General features: G+C 40.6%; 1 protein-coding gene across 5 annotated transcripts in view; it reads right to left on the reverse strand.

The window, feature by feature from the left end:
* LOC140487885 (lysine-specific demethylase 4C-like) overlaps window positions 1-18,958 on the reverse strand; it is a 427,159-nt gene that overhangs the window by 37,075 nt on the left and 371,126 nt on the right. For 4 of the 5 annotated variants that reach the window (XM_072587280.1, XM_072587271.1, XM_072587299.1 and 1 more), the window contains one exon: window positions 284-403. In XM_072587280.1, the coding sequence (XP_072443381.1) occupies window positions 284-403 (120 nt within the window). Of the gene's footprint in view, window positions 1-67; window positions 160-283; window positions 404-18,958 lie in introns of those variants that run through there. The other variant, XM_072587291.1, reaches the window with a different exon arrangement.

Raw genomic sequence — 18,958 nt, forward strand, 5'->3', positions numbered from 1 at the left:
GATTTTACAAATCAGAAATTAACCAGCTTAAAATGAAAAAAATCATACTCATGGTACTATCCAGGATGTCTTTATTGTATTTGCAATGATGCATTTTTAAGAGGGCGAAGCAAATTATTCTACAACGGTGGTGCACAGATTCAGTTTGCTGGCTTTGTCCTAGATAGAATAAAGAAGCAAGAAGAGGAAGAGATTGTACTGCTACTGAATTCATACACGTGTTCATTAAAATGCCAACAGCTTAAATATTATTCCAACACAAACTGTATCAAATATATCTTACCTGGTACATGTAAATAATGTTTGATGCCACAAATTTGGCTCCATAAAGCAGTCCATCAGTCCATCTCACCTGGACAACTTCTCCTTCAGCTGGAGGACCAAGCTCTAAGCAATTTTTGCTCTACAAAAAGAAAACATTTGCTTTGAAAAATACATACTTTTGTGAGCTGTTCTATTGTTAAAATATGTCACTCTGAACACTGTTCAATAATACTGAAGTACATGTGTGGAAATGTGAACGAGAGAGAGGCTTTACTTTCTTAATTTTTAAACTAATGGATGCACATGCACAGACTTTGTTATCCTTTGATAGAAGCTGAACTTCTACTTATGTAGAAGCTAATTTAATTCCTTTGAAGAAAATCATGATTCTGGTGTTTTGTGAACTCCTGTGCCACCAGCTTTGTTGCATCACAGCCTCACTCTCAACAAAGCCCTGACATTATGTCCAGGCATCAGCAGGAATACCCTGAAAAACTGAATGTTGAAACATACCAATTGCAGAATAACACGCAGAATAAAGAAAATGAATGGGAAACTGCTCTTTCTTTTTGATAGAATTTGCATTAGTACCCAGATTGTATTACAGTGGGTTTGCACAAAGGCTTCGCAACTCATCTAAACCAACTGCACAATATTTTAAAAAAAACCTTAATCAAAAGGCCCCTGGTTGACTCCTCTATTGCATTTCATGGCAGAACATTGGCATTATTTCAAGTCATCTTGGTCTCAAGGGACTGCCTCAGAAGAAGGCAGCATCAGCGCCAGTAATCCAACAATCTGGAGCCAGTTAAAAGAGTTGACTTACACCGTTACCACACTGAAATGTGTAGCAGGAAGATGAACTATGCAAGTTGGCAGCCATGTAATGACACATCACGGATAAGAATATTATGATGCCTCTGTGGATTGAAACAACCTTAAAGACTGAACTCTAAATTATGCGAGTCCGCCACAGCATTACTCAAAAAAAGTTATATCAGATTTTAATTGTCTCGAAACCCTAAAAATCACTTTAGGTCAGGTTTTACATATGGGGGAAATATAATGAAAGAAAATGCAATTCTGGGTAAAAGATATAATTTCATAATAATAAATGAAGCTTGGAAGAACACAGGTGTGTTAAGTGATCCTATAACAAAATGAAAGAAATGATCAACAAAATCATCAGCATGTGCTCCCCTTGTTGGAACAGAAATGGGAATGCTGCTGAACAACAAATTCTGTAGGCATTCAGAAATTATTCCGTTAAAGGGGACAATGAGGATAATGAATCTTAATTGCAATCATGAAAAAGCTTATATGTCAGCTTCACAGTGAATTTGTTATGGTGCAAAATAAACAGGATGAAAAGACAATCACCTATCATGTGTCACATATTATTTTCTTTCCACCAATGCAGGAATATCCTACCTGTTCAGTCCAAACCAAATCAGTCTCCCTATCACTGAATTTGCAACACAGTAAAACTAAACATTCAAAATCATTTAATTGTTCCTAACCAGACTTTACAAATAACAGATATCAGGCACCAAATTTATACTTAAACAATAAAACCTTAGCAAATTCTAGTTAATAATGTATCTTTAGCGGAACATGAATAAACAAGGCAATCTACTTATTTTCTCTGATCCAAACCCATTCTTCTTTAAACACCACCTCCACTCATATAGATGGATAGACAGATGGAAATAGTTAAGGGATAAATTAAAAGAAAAATGAAGAATTGCAAGTTGCCAATTCAATGGTTTCAAAAATGGTACAATGCCTTTCAAAGTCCTTGAATGATGTGTTGAATTTGAGGCACATAGGATTGTATCGTGCTTGAATTATAAAATCACTGATTCATGCAAACAATGCCCGCAGACTGCTGGAGATTTTTACTTATGTCTTATAGATTGGGGTTTCTTTCCTCAAAACTTTCAAAAATCCTTTAACTGTATATAAAGAAGGATTAAAATCCAAATAATTTTCAGTCTAAAAGCTTCCATGCACAGACCCTTTTACCCAAAACCTAAATCAAACTCTTTTTTATCAACAATCTCTGTGATTGGCTGGCTAGCACTGCTCTGTCCTTGACTGGTCCATTCAGCATCCAATGGAGTGCCAGTCCCTTAGCAACACATCTTGTACCAAAAGGTCTGTAGTGTTCTGAAAGCAGCAATCAACTCTCAATTTTTTCTCTAAGCCAGGTCCTGTAAACAAGCATCAGTTTGCTTGTTCTCTCTTCCTTTCCAAAACAAACTTGCTGTTTGGAGGTCAAAGTTCAACCTCAATTCAATTCTAAACCAAAAATAAGAAAAGTAAGACTAAAATAATGAAGATCTTAACAAACATTGCTTCTTTCTACCCAATTATGCAGCTATTTGATATACTTCCAACTAACACTACCTGGTCTAAAAGGCCTGTCCTTTCTAGCTAATTTTTGTGAGATGGTCTAGTGCTTTTCACACAGCAGCTAAAATCTTTGGGACTTCTGAGATCTCCGCCTGCTGCAGTTATCTCCAAATTGGAGTGGATAGGAAACACAAGTCAGCTAGAGTGGGGAAAGGTCAATCACATTGCCTGTCTTCAGACACATCTAAATTTATTTGAATGTACATGTTGCCGAAAAATGTTGACAATCAAATCACACATAGGCATTGCATGTTTCTGTACCATATGATCTATAGGCTTTCCAAATAGGCTATAATAAGGTAAATAGGTACCTTATTAAAACAGTAACTATTTCTAGAATCTTGGCCCATCAATATGTAGACAGAATGTGTAATCAGATACTAATTTGTCTGATTTCCTATCATAAGTAGATACTCGTACCAGCTTCAATGGCCTGTGCTGAAATGAGGAAGTTCTTTAATTAAAGCACAGAATTTGTCAGAATAAATTCAACGAATGTTAGTCGATGCTAAATAATAAATCATGCTGGATCCAAGAAGTAAAAGCAATTCTTAGAATATTTGACCAATTGGTCACTCTTGACACTTCATGGGAAAATTAGCCAGTGAATCCAAGATGTTTGGAGACTATTACAAGAAGAATACAAACAACGTTGTTACTCAGACAGTAAGCAAAAACTCATGTATGAGTGTTCAGCATTGATGGAATCAAAAAAATCATTTACATTTATGCAAATTCTGAATACTACAGATGTTGGAAATCAAATAAAGACAGAAAATGCTGGAAATACTCAGAGTGTCAGGTCTCCTTTTATTTGTTCCTACTTATGTGCATGCTAACAGTTTTCTGTGGAGGCCACTCAGGTCAGGATAGCTGGTGAAGGATCCTCGAGTTCACTAGAACACTGCTGAAAGAAAGTTTCTTTTCTTTGCAACACACTGAAATTAGGTTGCTATAAAGGCAAAGATTTACTCTGTGCATAAATTAACATTTAGAAGAAATATATCAAGATGCTTGAAATGTTTTGTTTTAAATTACAGAGCCAGAATTTACTGTAGTTGCTAGGCTTGGATGTTGTCTACAAAGTTTTGCATAGCAAGTTGTTAGTATAAGATGGAAATAGTCTATGTGAACAGAGTGGAAAATCGTGTGGGCCTTCATCAGTCAAATGAAAACACCATTAATGACAGCACAGAGTCTCAGCCAGGAAGCATTGTCAGAAGAGAATTAAAGGCAACATCAACTCAGTTTTAAATAGCAAATTAGACAGAGTTAAGGATGGGCAGAATGGATACAGAATAAAGAACAAAACATAAAAGAGTAATAAAAACTAAAAGCCTCCCAACAACTATTAAACATTGAAGAAATTAACATTCACACTTATAAAAGTTAACCATCTATCACAGAGAACTTTTGGGAGCAATTAAAACTTAACCATGTCATTTAAAAGGATAGATAGACTGACATAGAAAAGACCTAACTTCCTGTTCCAAGTATAACTTGCGCCTACCATGTATGCACAGGGACTGCATGTCATTTAATGTATTTGAATATTGAGCGGTTTTGGAGGATCTATTAAGTATCAACTCCTGGATCAGTAGGTTTAAGCATGCATCAACATTCACCTGACGTTCTGTAATTTGCACTTAGGTATTATTAGCATCACCTTTATTTTGACAGTAAATTAAGACCAATCCATGTAATGAAGTAAATCATATCGAAATGCATTGTGTCAACTGCATATCATCTTGGCAAACATAACATTTAGGTCCTCTCCCATCACAATGCATTAACCAAACAGCTTACTTGAAAATATTGTTTGTGACTGGTCAACTCACTTAAACATTGTGTATATTACCCAAGGTACACAGTAATTTTAAAAAAAAATACTGAAAGTAGAAAACGTAATTTCCTCAGTAAATATATGTATATTCAATTATATATACAGAATAATTCATTTTCAATAATCAGTTTCAGTACTTCAGCAATTGCTTCAATATGATTTAGTTCATTACACCATAAGCCAGAATCTGTTGTTAAGATAGAAGGTCGGTTAATGATGCCTACCATTATTTACATGCTGGAAGGAACAATGTTGTTTAAACGTGAAAATCCAGGAGGTGCTGATGAATAACTTCCCAAAAATGGCTTACCATTCAAATGAAATCTGAAGTTTGATTCTTAGAACTGAATGGTTGGGTTTATAATAATAGTCTGTCAATCAGTGGTTATCTAGTAACTTGACAGCAATGGTACTTGACAGTAAGAGAATATAATTATGTTCTGCTAAATATATTCCATTGAGTTTTGATTGCACGTTTGTAAGCTGTGTTCAAACCCAGTTGAAGGTATCAAGAGTGGTTTGCGTTAAGCAGCACTCTACATAACTGTCAACATGAATACATTGATTGCACTGATTGCATCGCTCAGAATTAAGTGTGAAAGGTACTAGCTTCATTTTGCTAACACAAATAACAACACCACCTGCAAGTTCTCCTCTAAGCCACTCATCATACAGACTTGGAAATATATTGCTGTTCCATCACTGCCCTGGAACTCCCCCCACTAATGAAGGCCTGATGAGGGCTTACGTCCAAAATGTCAACTCTACTGCTCCTTGGATGCTGTGCTTTACCAGCACCACACTCTTCGACTCTGATCTCCAGCACCTGCAGTCCTCATTTTCTCCCGATGGAACTAGGGCACCACACAATTGGGGATACTCCCACCATTGGCTGAACCTGCACCACCACAGGGGCGGCATTGGATGGGCTGCTGCCCAACTGAGGCCCAAAAGAGAAGAACTTATGTCTAATCTAGAACCTTATATCAGAGTCACTCAGATTTAAAAGGCCTGTGCTCAATATGTAATCCTTAACCTCATGGGTTGCCGTTCAGGAAAGGGAATGGGGTGCTTCTTGCTGACACTCCTGTGCCAATCCAAGGACACCTTCCACCACCATTTCCTCTCAAACCTGTTCCAAGCGAGATCCTAGACTTAAGCTGGGTTTGGGGACATTCATGATTCCTCTTCCTCTGCAATTCTGGCAGTGACCACTGAACCCGCTATGGTGCAGATATGCCTCAGATGAATTAAAGGATGGCACAATGGTTAACATTGCTACCACGCAGGAGCTGGGGTTCAAATCAAGCCATGGGTGACTGCGTGGAGTTTGCATATTCTCCCTGTGTCTGTGTGGGCTTCTGCTGGGTGCTCTGACTTCCTCCCACAGTCCAAAGACGTGAACTGACCATGCTAAGTTGTCCCATAGTGTCCAGGGATGTGCAGGCAAGGTCCATTAGCCATGGTAAATGCAGATTTATGAGGATATGGTGAGAGGGTAGGTCCTAGTTGGGATACTCTTCAGCAGGTTGGTGCAGACTCAATGGGCCAAATAGCCTCTTTCTGCACTATAGGAATTCCATGATTCTATGAGCATTGCCCAAACAATTATGGCTGGCAGAACCAGCCAGGTGGAGTAAAGCTCAGCCCTGAAATTTGCATTGGGGTATGGGGAGCCTGCCCTCGGCATACAATCCAGATCAAAATTACTGACTGTGATTTGAAAAATGTGGTGAATAATTAGAACAGTACAAACGGAGAATGGGAATCATCAAGAAAAACAGATACCATTTAGCATTCTGGTATCTTACATAAGTAAGCCAAATGTAATCAGATTCTTCATCCATTTAAACAGCATGTCAAAAAGATTTGCATTATTAAACCCAATTTTACCTCATCCAAACAAATTGAGACAGCATAGTTTCCCTTCCTTTGTAATACCCCTAATGAATATAAAAGCAAGGATGTACTTCTGAAGCTCTATAAAGTTCTGGTCAGACCACATTTGGAGTACTGCGTGCAGTTTTGGGCCCCATATCTCAAGGAGGATATACTGGCCCTGGAGCGTGTTCAAAGGAGGATCATGAGAATGGTCCCAGGAATGAAAAGTTTAACATATGAGGAATGTTTGAGGACTCTGGGTCTGTAGTCAATGGAATTTAGAAGGATTGTGGGGGTGGGGTGGGGTGGGGGGGTGAGATCTAATTGAAACATACAGAATACTGAATGGCTTGGTCAGACAAGATGTTTCCATTGGTAGGAGAGACTAGGACCCAAGGGGACAGCCTCAGAATAGAGGGAAGACCTTTTAGAGCGGAGATAAGGAGAAACGTCTTCAGTCCCAGGGTGGTGAATCTTTGGAATACTTTGCCACAGAAGGCTGTGGAGGCCAGGCGATTGAGCATATTTCAGATGAGATAGGTACATTCGTGAGTATCAAGGTGATAAAGGACCAAGGGGAGAAAGCGGGAGAATGGGATTGAGAAACTTAACAGCCATGATTGAATTGTGGAGCAGACTCAATGGGCTGAGTGGCCTAATTTCTGCTCTTATGTCTTATGTTGATTCTCTTCTCCACACACTCTCATGCAGCACAGCAATCGTCAGCTACCTCAGCAGTTGGCAAATGATAACAAACTACAAAACATGCTAATTTCATAGCCTCAAAATGTTTCAACTCCAAATCTGTTTTTTTTTGTTGTTCTGCTATCAGCAAAAGATCTGGGTAATTTGAATTACTTCAAGCAAAATGTTTGCATCTTTCAATAAACAGTTCAGCTATTAACCTATTTTGAGAGGTACACTCATTACATTGGACAGGACAAACGGTCAGAAATGTTCTCATTGAATGTAATTAGCAAGTTAACTTCCACCCTTAAACAGATTCTTCCACAAATTCCATCTCCAAAAGAGACAGCTTGCACTAAATAGGAGAAGATTAGTAAAGCAGTCTCAGTTTTCTAAAATTTGTTCTCGCATTAAGGATGACCTACAGATGTTGAAAGTTGAAAATCACACAACACCAGGTTATAGTCCAACAGGTTTAGCGTACTTCCAATTAAACCTGTTGGACTATAACCTGGTATTGTGTGATTTTTAACTTTGTACACCCCAGTCCAACACCGGCATCTCTGAATAATGACTACAAATGTTGGTTTGTTAAAAAGTGAGGAGCTTCAGATTCCAGCAGGATCAATTGAGGGGGCTGGTCCAATGGAGCGGTCAGTAGCGGATAGAATTCAATCCAGAAAGTTTGAGGTGATGTACTTGGACAGCACACACAAAGCAAGGGAATACATAATGAATGACAGGACCCTAAGAAGCACTCGGGATCTGAATGTCAGTCTGTGCAAGTCCATTGGTCCTTTAAAGCAGAAGTACAGGTTGATAAGTGGTTAAGAAAGCATATGGGACTCTTGCCTTTATTAGTTGAGGTATAGAATCTAAGAGCAGGGAGGTTATGCTCGTATAGTAAAAAAAACGTTGGTTTGGCCACAGCTACAGTATTGTGTGCAGTTCTGGAATCCACATTATAGCAGGGATGTGATTGCACTGAACAGGATATGAAGGAGATTTAGCAAGGTGTTGTCTGATCTAGAGAGTTTTAGTTATGAAAGCAGATTGAATGGTCTGGGGCTGTTGTCGTTGGAGCAGTGGAGACTTTGAGGGGATATGATTGAGATAAATAAAATATGAAGGATACAGATAAGGTAGATAGAAGGAATATTTCCCTTTGGTGGAAGGATCAGTGACCAGGGGCATTGATTTCAGGTAAGCTGCAAGAGACTTACAGGGGATGTGAATAATTTTTTTTCACCCAAAGGATGGTGGGAATCTGGAACTTACTGCCTGTCACAACGGCAGAGGCAGAGGCACAGGCACAGGCAGAAAAGCTCATAACATTTAAGAAGCAACCTGATGTGCGCTTGTGATGATAAATCAAAACTTGTGGTGCTAGAAAAAGCACAGCAGGTCAGGCAGCATCTGAGGAGCAGGACAGTCGCGTTCCGGGCATAAGCCCTTCATCAGAAATGGGGAGGGGGAAGGGTGCTGAGAGATGAATAGGGAGGTGCTGTTGGGGTTGTGGGGGGAAAGCAAGTAGAATGTCAAGAGGTGGATGCAGGTGGGAGGTGATTGTGATAGGTAAGTGAGGAGGGTGAAGCGGGTAGGTAGAAAGGAAGTTGGACGGTTAGGTCAGGTCAAGAGGGCAGTGCTGAGTTGGAGGGGTGGATCTGGGATGAGGTGGAAGGGTGGGGAGATATGGAAACTAGTGAAGTCAATGTTGATGCCGTGTGGTTGTAGAGTTCATTCTTCCTCCAGCTGGTGGGTGGCTTTGATTGGGCAGTGGAGAGGAGCCAGGATTTGCATGTCCTTAGGGGAGTGTGAAAGAGGGTTGAAGTGGTTGGTCACAGGGTCACCTGCATCCACCTATCGCCATCCTACCTACCCTCTCTCAGCCCCAACCCCACCCTATTTATCTCTCAGCCTCCTTCCCCCTCCACATTCCTGATGAAGGGCTTATGCCTGAAACGCCAACTTTCCTGCTCCTTGGATATTGCCTGACCTGCTGTGTTTTTTCTAGTGCCACACATATTGACTCCTACTCTCCAGCATCTGCAGTCCTCACTTTCTCCTAGTTTAGGTGATGTCAGACATACAAGGTGTTGGGCCAAGTGCTGGAAAATAATGGATCTACAGCATGGCCAGCACCCAGATTCAACAATACCTCAGTGTAATTTCTGCAAGGGCTAGTTGAGGTCAGTGGAGGAACATGCTACCACTAATTGGAGAAGGAAGCTCTCACCCAGACCAGCTGTTTGGATGTAGCTGAGAAGCTGACCAGCAAACTTGTTGAGCTCAGATTATGGAGGCAATTAAAAGTGGCTTAAAAATCTACTTGGGTCAGAAAAAATGAATACATTAAACTCCCCTTTCCCAATTTGTCCAGCAAAGTACTTCCTTGTTCATCTCAATATTCATACCCGCACAACTTTTAATTCATTTTCACTTTCTATGCACTTCATCATCATCTCATCTGTCGATCTACCATTGCCATTCACCACAATCCTTACACAATACGGATATATGTCTTATAATCATCCTTACTGAATGCGTAGCCTCAAATTTACTGTGTCCATCAAGGGAATACATAACCTAAGCTCACTTAGAAGTCTACTTTTTGGCCCACTGTAGATGGTGACAGCATATATCTCAGTAGTCCTTCATAAGTAGCTCAGCTCATAGATGCAGAGAATATCCAGGGAGACAACTACAAAAATCACCCATTTCAGATCACTGTGAGAGCATCAAAATTTTTTTGTCAAGAGTAAATGGGAGAGCAGGAATAAGAGAATGTTCCTGTTTAACATGCCAATAAGCAAGGGAAAATTTCATGAAGATAATGCTCTAATTTATTCATTACTCATTTGAGTAACATTGAATCCCATTTATACGTGAAGGTTGACTGAACCAAAAAGAATACCGTCTAACTTAATCATGGAATTTATGCAGGTATACCATATTAAGAAGCTGAATCATATTAATGATATATGCAAATTAAAATCAATTTGCTTAGTTAAATAATAGACAATAGCCTATAAACTCTAAAATCACAAATTTTAATTTCACAGAGTTCTGGAGTTATAGTTAATGTGCTAAAAGATGCATTAATAAAATAATGCAACTAAATTGCAAATGTGAATTAGATTGGTAGTAGATTTTTATCTGCAAGCCTAAAAGCAAAAGTCAAATATTTGAAATTTACGGGGTATCCGTTATATTCAAACAGAAGGCCTATTTTACAAAGTACATTTATTAAATCTGCCATTCATGTGCACATCAGAAGATTACAGATTTTTTTCTCTTTACTGTACCTCCATTCCTGCCCTGAATATAAGTACTGGAAGCACTGGAATAAGCAGCAAAAATTAAGTTTGATGAGTCTACTGTATCTTTTTAGAACAGATATTGAAGATGCACACTTTTACATTGCGGCTGATTACAATAAGTTTTCATTATCCACAGGGAACAGGGGTACAAACTTCCCATGCAGAACAAAAACATGGATACCGCTCCAATTTAACTGTCTGAAGTACAGCAAAGGACTAGGCAATCAAACTGATGAATCAATGTGAAAAGTAAAAGATGGAGCATGGGGCCAACCTTATGACTGCAGGTAGTTGTACAATGGGATGGTTGCGTTCTTGTGCAATCCTGTGTTACAGAACAATCGCTCTTTAGAACAGCGCTTAAAGTGTTGGCGATGTAATTGCGTTACAGCCAATACACATTTTAAAAGTTTGTATTTCAGGAAGGCCCTAGGGAGTGTTGCTGAACAAAGAGACCTTGGAGTGTAGGTTCATAGCTACTTGAAAGTGGAGTCGCAGGTAGATAGGATAGTGAAGGCAGCATTTGGCCTGCTTTCCTTTATTGGTCAGAGTATTGAGTACAGGAGTTGGGAGGTCATGTTGCAGCTGTACAGGACATTGGTTAGGCCACTGTTGGAATATTGCATGCAATTCTGGTCTGCTTCCTATCGGAAAGATGCTGTGAAACTTGAAAGGGTTCAGAAAAGGTGTACAAGAATGTTACCAGGGTTGGAGGACTTGAGCTATAGGGAGATGCTGAACAGGCTGGGGCTGTTTTCCCTGGAGTGTCAGAGACTGAGGGATGACCTTACATAGGTTTACAAAATCATGAGGGGCATGGATAGGATAAATAGACAAAGTCTTTTCCCTGGGGTGGAGGAATGCAGAACGAGACAGCATAGGTTTAGGGTGAGAAAGGAAAGATATAAAAAAGACCAAGGGGCAACTTTTTCACAAAGAGGGTGGCACGTGTATGGAATGAGCTGCCAGAGGATGTGGTGGAGGCTGGTACAATTGCAACATTTAAAAGGCATTTGGATGGGTATATGAATAGGTAAAAACAACGACTGCAGATGCTGGAAACCAGAGTCGCGATTAGAGTGGTGCTGGCAAAGCACGACTTGACACCAACATTTTTTACAAACCCACCGACTCTCACAGCTACCTGGATGACACCTCTTCCCACCCTACCTCCTGCACAAATGCCATTCTGTATTCCCAATTCCTCCGCCTCCGCCGTACCTGCTCCCAGGAGGACCAGTTCCACCACAGAACACACCAGATGGTCTCATTCTTTAGAGATCGCAATTTCCCTTCCCACATGGTTAAAGATGCCCTCCAACGCATCTCGGAGGAAGTGAGGACTGCAGATGCTGGAGTACCAGAGTTGAAAAATGTGGTGCTGGAAAAACACAGCAGGCCAGGCAGCATCCAAGGAGCAGGAGAATCGACGTTTTGGGCATAAGCCCACACCCCGCACCGCCGCCCTCAGACCCCACCCCTTCAACTATAACAAGGACAGAACCCCCCCTGGTGCTCACCTTCCACCCTACCAACCTTCGCATAAACCAAATCATCCGCCGACATTTCCACCACTTCCAAACGGACCCCACCACCAGGGATATATTTCCCTCCCTACCCCTTTCCACCTTCCGCAAAGACCGTTCCCTCCGTGACTACCTGGTCAGGTCCACGCCCCCCTACAAACCCACCCTCCCATCCTGCCACTTTCCCCTGCCACCGCAGGAACGGTAAAACCTGTGCCCACACCTCCTCCCTCACCTCTATCCAAGGCCCTAAAGGAGCCTTCCACATCCATCGAAGTTTTACTTGCACATCCACCAATATCATTTATTGTATCCGTTGCTCCCGATGCGGTCTCCTCTACATTGGAGAGACTGGATGCCTCCTAACAGAGCGTTTTAGGGAACATCTCTGGGACACCCGCACCAATCAACCACACCGCCCTGTGGCCCAACATTTCAACTCCCCCTCCCACTCTGCCGAGGACATGGACATCCTGAGCCTCCTTCACCACCGCTCCCTCACCACCAGATGCCTGGAGGAAGAATGCCTCATCTTCCGCCTTGGAACACTTCAACCCCAGGGCATCAATGTGGACTTCAACAGTTTCCTCATTTCCCCTTCCCACACCTCACCCCAGTTCCAAACTTCCAGCTCAGCACTGTCCCCATGACTTGTCCTACCTGCCTATCTTCTTTTCCACCTATTCACTCCACCCTCCCCCCAACCTATCACCTTCATCCCCTCCCCCACTCACCTATTGTACTCTATGCTACTTTCTCCCCATCCCCACCCTCCTGTTACTTATCTCTCTACCCTTCAGGCTCTCTGCCTGTATTCCTGATGAAGGGCTTTTGCTCGAAACGTCGATTTTACTGCACCTGGGTATATGAATAGGAAGGGTTTGGAGGGATATGGGCCAGGTGCTGGCAGATAGGACTAGATTGGGTTGGGATATCTGGTTGGCATGGATGGGTTGGGCCGAAGGGATGTACAGCACAGAAACAGACCTATGACTCTATAACACCCCAATTTGTCAATCGCGTTATAGCGAATTTTAACAAAATGTGTGTTATAGCAGAACAACCTAATGGATCAATGGGTAGGAAATGAGCAGGTTACGAGAAGTGAGTGCGTTATTCTTATACTGGAACAGGAAACACGAGGCATTATTTTAACTTATTTTCTTTTAGATGAAACACTGTAACGTTGAAACAACTATGAATGTCATTTTGCTATTAGTAACTTGATTACAGTAACATTAACACAAAGCATATAAGCACAATTTTTTTTCAACACTAATTTCATTAATCTTCTTTTCATTCTTTTTTCCAGTCTAATTATTTTCACTTTAAATTTACTATATTTCGAATTTACTTTATACTGTCTTTTATAAACAAAAAGGTTTGAAGTACTTAACAGCTTGCCGCTGCATTCTAGTCAACACCTTATTTCACAAATGGAAGTAACATTGGAATATACTTTATAAGCCAAAATATATTTCCAAAGGATAGTCTTTCAGCAAACTGAGGTGAAAACTTTGAGGATTAAAGTATTTGACAGTGACAAACTTCTTAACATCACTTTAAATTTTTTTGGGAGTGTCAAAGAGGAAATTCCTACAGCAGGACTCTTTCACGTTCATGATAAGCTCCACTAAATCATTTAACTTTTAGCTGTGAACAAGCTGAGGTAGCTTCCACTGGCTACTATGACTACAAGAACAAGTGTGCACTGATATATTAAGGTGGTGAGTGAGTAGGGCTGAGTTTGAATTATGATACACAGTCAACATTTCAGTTTATGGGAAAGTGGGAAAGAAGAGGCCAACCAGGAGGTCAGTACCTGGTCATTTTAACACAGAGTCTTGCTCACAAGCCCACTTGTATGTCCTCAGCATGCTGCAACCCTCCAGCAAATCACAGTCCAAGCAATATCTCATCTTCAAACTAGGCAGTTTACAACCTTCTGGGCTCAACATTAAGTTCAACACCTTCAAATTGTGAACCCATTGCTTCCCTTTCTTTTAGCTTTGCTTTTTACATTCTTTGTCACCCACCCTCCCCTACCATCATCCCAGTGGGACTGTCTAGACTTTCACGTCTGGCAGTTAGACACATCATTGTTCTGCCTTACTCACATTCTGATCACTTAATCTGAACTATCAACATTCTTTCTCCCCCAGCACTCCAACCACACCTCCCCCATTGCATATATGCTGCCCCCTCCCCACTTCACTTCAGCTCTGATGAAGAGTCATCTAGACTTGAAATGTTAGCTTGCTCTCTCTCCATGTGTGCTGCCTGACCCACTGTGCTCTCCAGCATTTTTTTTGTTTTCAGGGCAGTAGTTAACTCTTGAGATAACCAATGCAGGATTGGGTCAGGGGTGAGAAAGGTAACACATGACTGAGAAAATTACATCCTGGAAAACCTTGAAAAATTATCACCTTTTTTAGGTGTAGCACACTTCTGCAACCAAGACCACTTTCAAGTGTGTAATCTAAACTCTATATTTCAGTTAGCATTGCTGGTCCCAATATTGCTGACCTTGCAATGCATGACATTAAACATGACTTAGTCTTACCCACTAAACGCACACATACCTGCATATTTGCTAATAAAATAAACACTTAAACACAAACAACCTATTCTACAACAGTGTGAAGGGGCTGTTAATAGAACTCTGAATTTAACAGCAAAGCCAAAAGCAACAAAACATTCTAGGACTCACTGTTTTTTTGCCATTGTGGGAAAGTAACAAGAACACATTCTGTTATAATAATCAGCAATTATTAGCGAGTTTTGAGAAGATTTGTAGCTCAGGTTGAGGTTTTGGATGTAGGTTTGCTCGCTGAGCTGAAAGGTTCATTTCCAGACGTTTCATTACCTTACTAGGTAACATCTTCAGTGGACCTCATGCGAAGCAATGCTGAAAATTCCTGCTTTCTATTCATATGTTTGGGTTTCTTTGGGTTGGTGTGATGTATCACAGGAAATGACATCACCAACCCAAAGAAACCCAAACATATAAATAGAAAGCAGGAATTTTCAGCATTGCTTCGCATGAGGTCCACTGAAGATGTTACCTAGTAAGGTAATGAAACGTCTGGAAATGAACCTTGCAGCTCAGTGAGCAAACCTCCGTCCAAAATCAGCAATTATAATTAAATGACCAGTCGGTTTTTAAACTTTGCTTTGGATGATTCAAATTTTGGCGAATCCAGTTAAGTAATAGGGCTAAAGTTAAGAGCAGAGAACAGTGTTCAAAGTCCCTCTGAAATGTTACACTTATTGAACTTTGTTTCAAAAACAAAATGTCCTGGAGAAACTCAGCAGGCCTGACAGCATCTGTAAATAGAAAACAGAGTTAATGTTTCAAGTTCAGTTACCTTCATCAGAATTTTGTTTCCTGATACAAGTTTTCTAATTCAAAGGTTACCTAAAGCTCCATTTTTTTAAACTGGAAAGGCTATGCAATACCTGAATATCTTAGCTCAGCTGTTGCTTCCAGAGCTTAAAGTGGCCAGTATCAAAGCTTAGATTAAATGTTCACTGTTTGAATTAAAAGTGTAAATTACCTCTTCTGACAACTTGCCAAACCTGCGCTTTTGAAGTCATTACTGAAAGGTTAAAATAAATAGGCTCTCAATCAGCATCCTCTTGCTAGCAGGTGTTTCAAGGAGATAAAGCTCTAAACTGCAGAATAAAACTTTGCTTATTTTACTGTCCTTTAATAGCAAGTGACAAATGTACAGTATTTCATTCAAAAGCACAGTCACAACTGAGATGCAAGGAAAGTGAGAGGTGTTACATTTTATAGAAGGAAGCAAACCATAATATTGCGGTGAAAATAAGAGCTAAATGGGACTGAGAAGCACAACTGGTTCATAACCACAAATCATTAAAAGCGACAATACAGCCGAAGATGAAAGTCTTTGATAAAGAGCTCCCACTTGTGGCCTATTATATAAAAGTCACGAGAAATGAAATACAGAAACTCTTTATCTAGCAAATGGCTAGACTGTAATACTGATCACATGCTGGATTAGTGGTACTGGAAGAGCACAGCAGTTCAGGCAGCATCCAAGGAGCAGCGAAATCGACATTTTGGGCAAAAGCCCTTCATCAGGAATAAAGGCAGTGAGCCTGAAGCGTGGAGAGATAAGCGAGAGGAGGGTGGGGGTGGGGAGAAAGTAGCATAGAGTACAATGGGTGAGTGGGGGAGGGGATGAAGGTGATAGGTCAGGGGGGACAGGGTGGAGTGGATAGGTGGAAAAGGAGATAGGCAGGTATGACAAGTCCGGACAAGTAATGGGGACAGTGCTGAGCTGGAAGTTGGAACTAGGGCGAGGTGGGGGAAGGGGAAATGAGGAAACTGTTGAAGTCCACATTGATGCCCTGGGGTTGAAGTGTTCCGAGGTGAAAGATGAGGCGTTCTTCCTCCAGGCGCCTGGTGGTGAGGGAGCGGCAGTGAAGGAGGCCCAGGACCTCCATGTCCTCGGCAGAGTGGGAGGGGAAGTTGAAATGTTGGGCCACAGGGCGGTGTAGTTGATTGGTGCGGGTGTCCCGGAGATGTTCCCTAAAACGCTCTGCTAGGAGGCGCCCAGTCTCCCCAATATAGAGGAGACCGCATCGGGAGCAACGGATACAATAAATGATATTAGTGGATGTGCAAGTAAAACTTTGATGGATGTGGAAGGCTCCTTTAGGGCCTTGGATAGAGGTGAGGAAGGTGGTGCGGGCGCAGGTTTTACAGTTCCTGTGGTGGCAGGGGAAAGTGGCAGGATGGGAGGGTGGGTTGTATGGGGGCGAGGACCTGACCAGGTAGTCGTGGAGGGAACGGTCTTTGCGGAAGGTGGAAAGGGGTAGGGAGGGAAATATATCCCTGGTGGTGGGGTCTTTTTGGAGGTGGCGGAAATGTCGGCGGATGATTTGGTTTATGCGAAGGTTGGTAGGGTGGAAGGTGAGCACCAGGGGGGTTCTGTCCTTGTTCCGATTGGAGGGGTGGGGTCTGAGGGTGGAGGTGCGGGATGTGGACGAGATGCGTTGGAGGGCATCTTTAACCACGTTGGTTGGGGTAAATTGCATGGGTGGATGCAAAAGAAGTCAAGAAATGTACACGTGGGAGACGGGAATCAAAGAATTTGTTAATAGTTTTAGGTGAAGATGGATGAGAAGAAGGTTGTGTGCTGTTATGAACCTGTTGGGATAAATGATGTGTTTCTCTTAAAGGAGATCAACCAGAAACTAGAATACTCTTTCTCTGACTAGAAATACTATCTGACCATCTGAGTATTTACAGTACTTGCTGTTTTATATTGCTGATGTCCAATATACATTATGGTCTGTTCTTGTGCTGTGGATTCAATGTAAAGTCAACAAAGACACCCAAAGTCTTATTCATTTGTTAGTGGATAGCTTCATTTGTAATTGCTCTTTCAAAGTGTTTGGTATTAGAGAGGGGAAAGTGGTGGTATTAGTAATGGTGACCATGAAATTACTGTACTTCATTAAAAGTAACCCATCTGGTTTACTAATAACCTTTTAAACAAACAAATTTTTTAATCTATATTCCATCTGCCCTATATGTAATTACAGTCCCACAACAATGTGGATAGTTCCTAATTATACTTTAAAATTGTAAAGCAAGTCACTCAGTTTATATTTAAGGTCACCTCAGGAACAATTGAGGACAGGCAATAAATGCTGCCCCATCCTGTGAATGAATAAAAAAAAAGGTAATGTACATACAGACTGTAGAAATGTACTGTATATACACGGGTATAAGTTGATCTCATGTAAAAGTCAACCCTCTACTTTTGGCTTAAAAATCTGGAATGTTCAATATATCTCAAGTAAAAGTTGACCGTAGTTCTTCACAGATAGCAGATCAACATTTGAGAGTCAAGGTATTATCCTGTACATAAATGTTACAATGAGGAAATGAATTCTTTTTCATGCTATTATGTGTTTTGATGTACAATTCACACCGACATGGCACAAAATTTTAAGATGCACCAGATCAGAGTCAGGTGACAACCTCCCTTTTTGTGCAGCTCAGCTGAGATCAGTTCCCCTGTGGCACTCGTGGAATACAGTCACACACCTAGCTGAGGTGCCACCTCTAACTATGGACAGTGCAGAAGAAGATCCATACAAGGATATCATTCATCCTGATGATTATGAAGCTTTATTTGATGCTGAAGATGTTGAACAGTAATTTTGCAGGATTTTAATGAACTTTTGTATTTGACATGTTTAATTTGAGGTATACTATTTAATTATAATTTACAACCTTATTAGATTTCTACTTCACTTTTTGTATGAATAAATAAAAGCTTTGTTTCTATTTTGTTTCTATTGTCTTTATCTGGTAATTACTGCAATTAGTTGCTTTTTTTTTAATATTGTTCACAGATCAATTGGGCTTCTGCTAATGTTACAGTATTTTGGACCCTAGCATGAATTTCAGCCTCTCAAAAGTACAGGCCATGTAATAGGCAACCCCATAAATTTAAAGTATTGTCTATAAGTATAGTCAAAGCATAGTCTATAAGCTTTGACATTTAAAGAGTATATATGGTAATTCTCAATTTTAAAACAAAACATTAGAATAGACCCATAGATGGTCCAGTCCACTCCTGCACTAAAATGACCAAATCAAATTTTTAAAATAAAGCAGCCGACTAACAATTCAATAAAATGTGAAACCCTACATAAAGCAGAGTGAAAACCTCAAAAACACAGCCATAACATAGAAAGTGAAAGTCATACCTAATCTTAATTGTACAGAAAAGGAAAACGTCTGGTCTACAAATCAAAACAAGATCAAAATCACAGAAAGAACAGTAACAGTTCAAAAATAATTTTATACAACTGCAACATTCAGGAAAGTCAACAGTGTTGAGGAGTAAAAAGCTGTGATCTTCATATGCATGATCTATTACAAAATGTCATTTCTTATAGGACTATCAATAAAATATTGTATGAATAATATGTAATGTTGCTGTGCAAGGTTCAATAATTACAAAATGCGTAAGTTT

This window comes from Chiloscyllium punctatum, chromosome 2 (assembly GCF_047496795.1).
Source record: "Chiloscyllium punctatum isolate Juve2018m chromosome 2, sChiPun1.3, whole genome shotgun sequence".
Taxonomy (NCBI): domain Eukaryota; kingdom Metazoa; phylum Chordata; class Chondrichthyes; order Orectolobiformes; family Hemiscylliidae; genus Chiloscyllium; species Chiloscyllium punctatum.